Raw genomic sequence first — 1,472 nt, forward strand, 5'->3', positions numbered from 1 at the left:
TGATCTTCAGATTGAAAACAATTTACCATCAAAATCTCTTAGGCCATTTTGCCCAACAAGATGGTGTATGAGAATAGTTTCTTTAAAAACTGTATATTCAAATTATGCAATATTGATTGAATTTTTAAAAACTCTTTCGAATGAGAATAGTGAAGTTGGAGCGACAGCAAAGGGATTTTTTAATAAGATAATTAAATTTGACTTTTTATTTCTTACAAATATTATGATTTCTATTTTTGATTGTGTAGAACTTTTAAATGCAGAGTTGCAAAGAGTAACATTAAGCTTCCAAGAAGCACAAAATAAAATTAAAAATGTAAGAACATCAATTCAAGAACAAAGGAATTCTGGTTTTGATATTTTATGGAATGACTCAAAACTAAAGTCAAATGAATTGTGTTTGGAAGAAAAAGATAAAACTAGAACCCGAAAACTACCAAAACGATTTAATGAAGGGAGTGAACCACATATATTTTCTGACATTCGAGAAGAATATAAAGCTTTATTCTATGAGATTATTGATGTAACATTAGCTTCATTAGATAGGCGGTTTCAACAAAATGTTATTGAACATTTATCATTAATTGAAAGATTCATCATTGGGGAAGAAACTTCACATAAACATATAATTAAATTTTATGGATCTGACTTTGATGATGATAAATTGCAATTACACAGGGATATGTTTTTAGATGTAGCAAAATCGAGAAAGGTGCCAATTAAAAATGTTGATGATGTCTTGAAGCTAATGAAAAACGATGATGCACTTTGTCAAATGTTACCAGAGTTAAAAAAAATATTATGCATAATGTTAGTTATACCAGTGTCATCATGTACTTCAGAAATATCATTTTCTGCCCTTCGAAGACTTAAGACATACATCAGAAGTACAATGAGTCAAACACGGTTGAACGATATTGCCATTCTTCATGTTCACCGTGATGAAGAAATAAATGTAGAAACTGTCGCAAACCAATTCATCAACATTTCCAAAGTGCGGAAAAATACATTTTCTTTATAAAATGTGTAACATTCAAAATAAATTAGCATTTTTTAATTTTTGTCTTATGACTTTTTATGATAATACTATTATAATTTTATAACATACAATACAACAAATAACTAAATTTTAATAGTTAATTGTTTAATGAAAAATGTAAATAAAACGAAAATATTTATGTAAAACTTCAGTAAGTGTACTTAAAATAGTGAGCCCCCCATGATATGTTTAAAACCTGGCGCCCATGGTATTATATAATACTATATTATATTATTATTTACTATATTATAACAAATTTAGTATTTTAAAATAACAACAATTTTGAAACGCGCGTAGAACATTCAGAATTAAATGTTATTTTAAATTATTTATTTATTGTTTAGGAAATGTTTTTTAGAAATTATAATCAAAATATTGTAAATTAAACAAACCCAAAATATGTAAAGAATATTTGCAAACTAATATTATTTTA

General features: G+C 26.2%; 1 protein-coding gene across 1 annotated transcript; it reads left to right on the top strand.

The window, feature by feature from the left end:
* Window positions 1–223: 223 nt before the first annotated feature.
* On the top strand, window positions 224–1,021 carry LOC149054540 (zinc finger MYM-type protein 1-like). Its single transcript, XM_089230117.1, has one exon. The coding sequence runs from the start codon at window positions 224–226 to the stop codon at window positions 1,019–1,021; it is 798 nt and encodes a 265-aa protein (XP_089086243.1).
* The last annotated feature ends 451 nt before the right edge of the window (window positions 1,022–1,472 follow it).

This window comes from Diuraphis noxia, unplaced genomic scaffold (assembly GCF_037042655.1).
Source record: "Diuraphis noxia isolate RWA-SAM2 unplaced genomic scaffold, SU_Dnox_SAM2 contig0006, whole genome shotgun sequence".
In the NCBI taxonomy this organism is placed as follows: Eukaryota; Metazoa; Arthropoda; class Insecta; order Hemiptera; family Aphididae; genus Diuraphis; species Diuraphis noxia.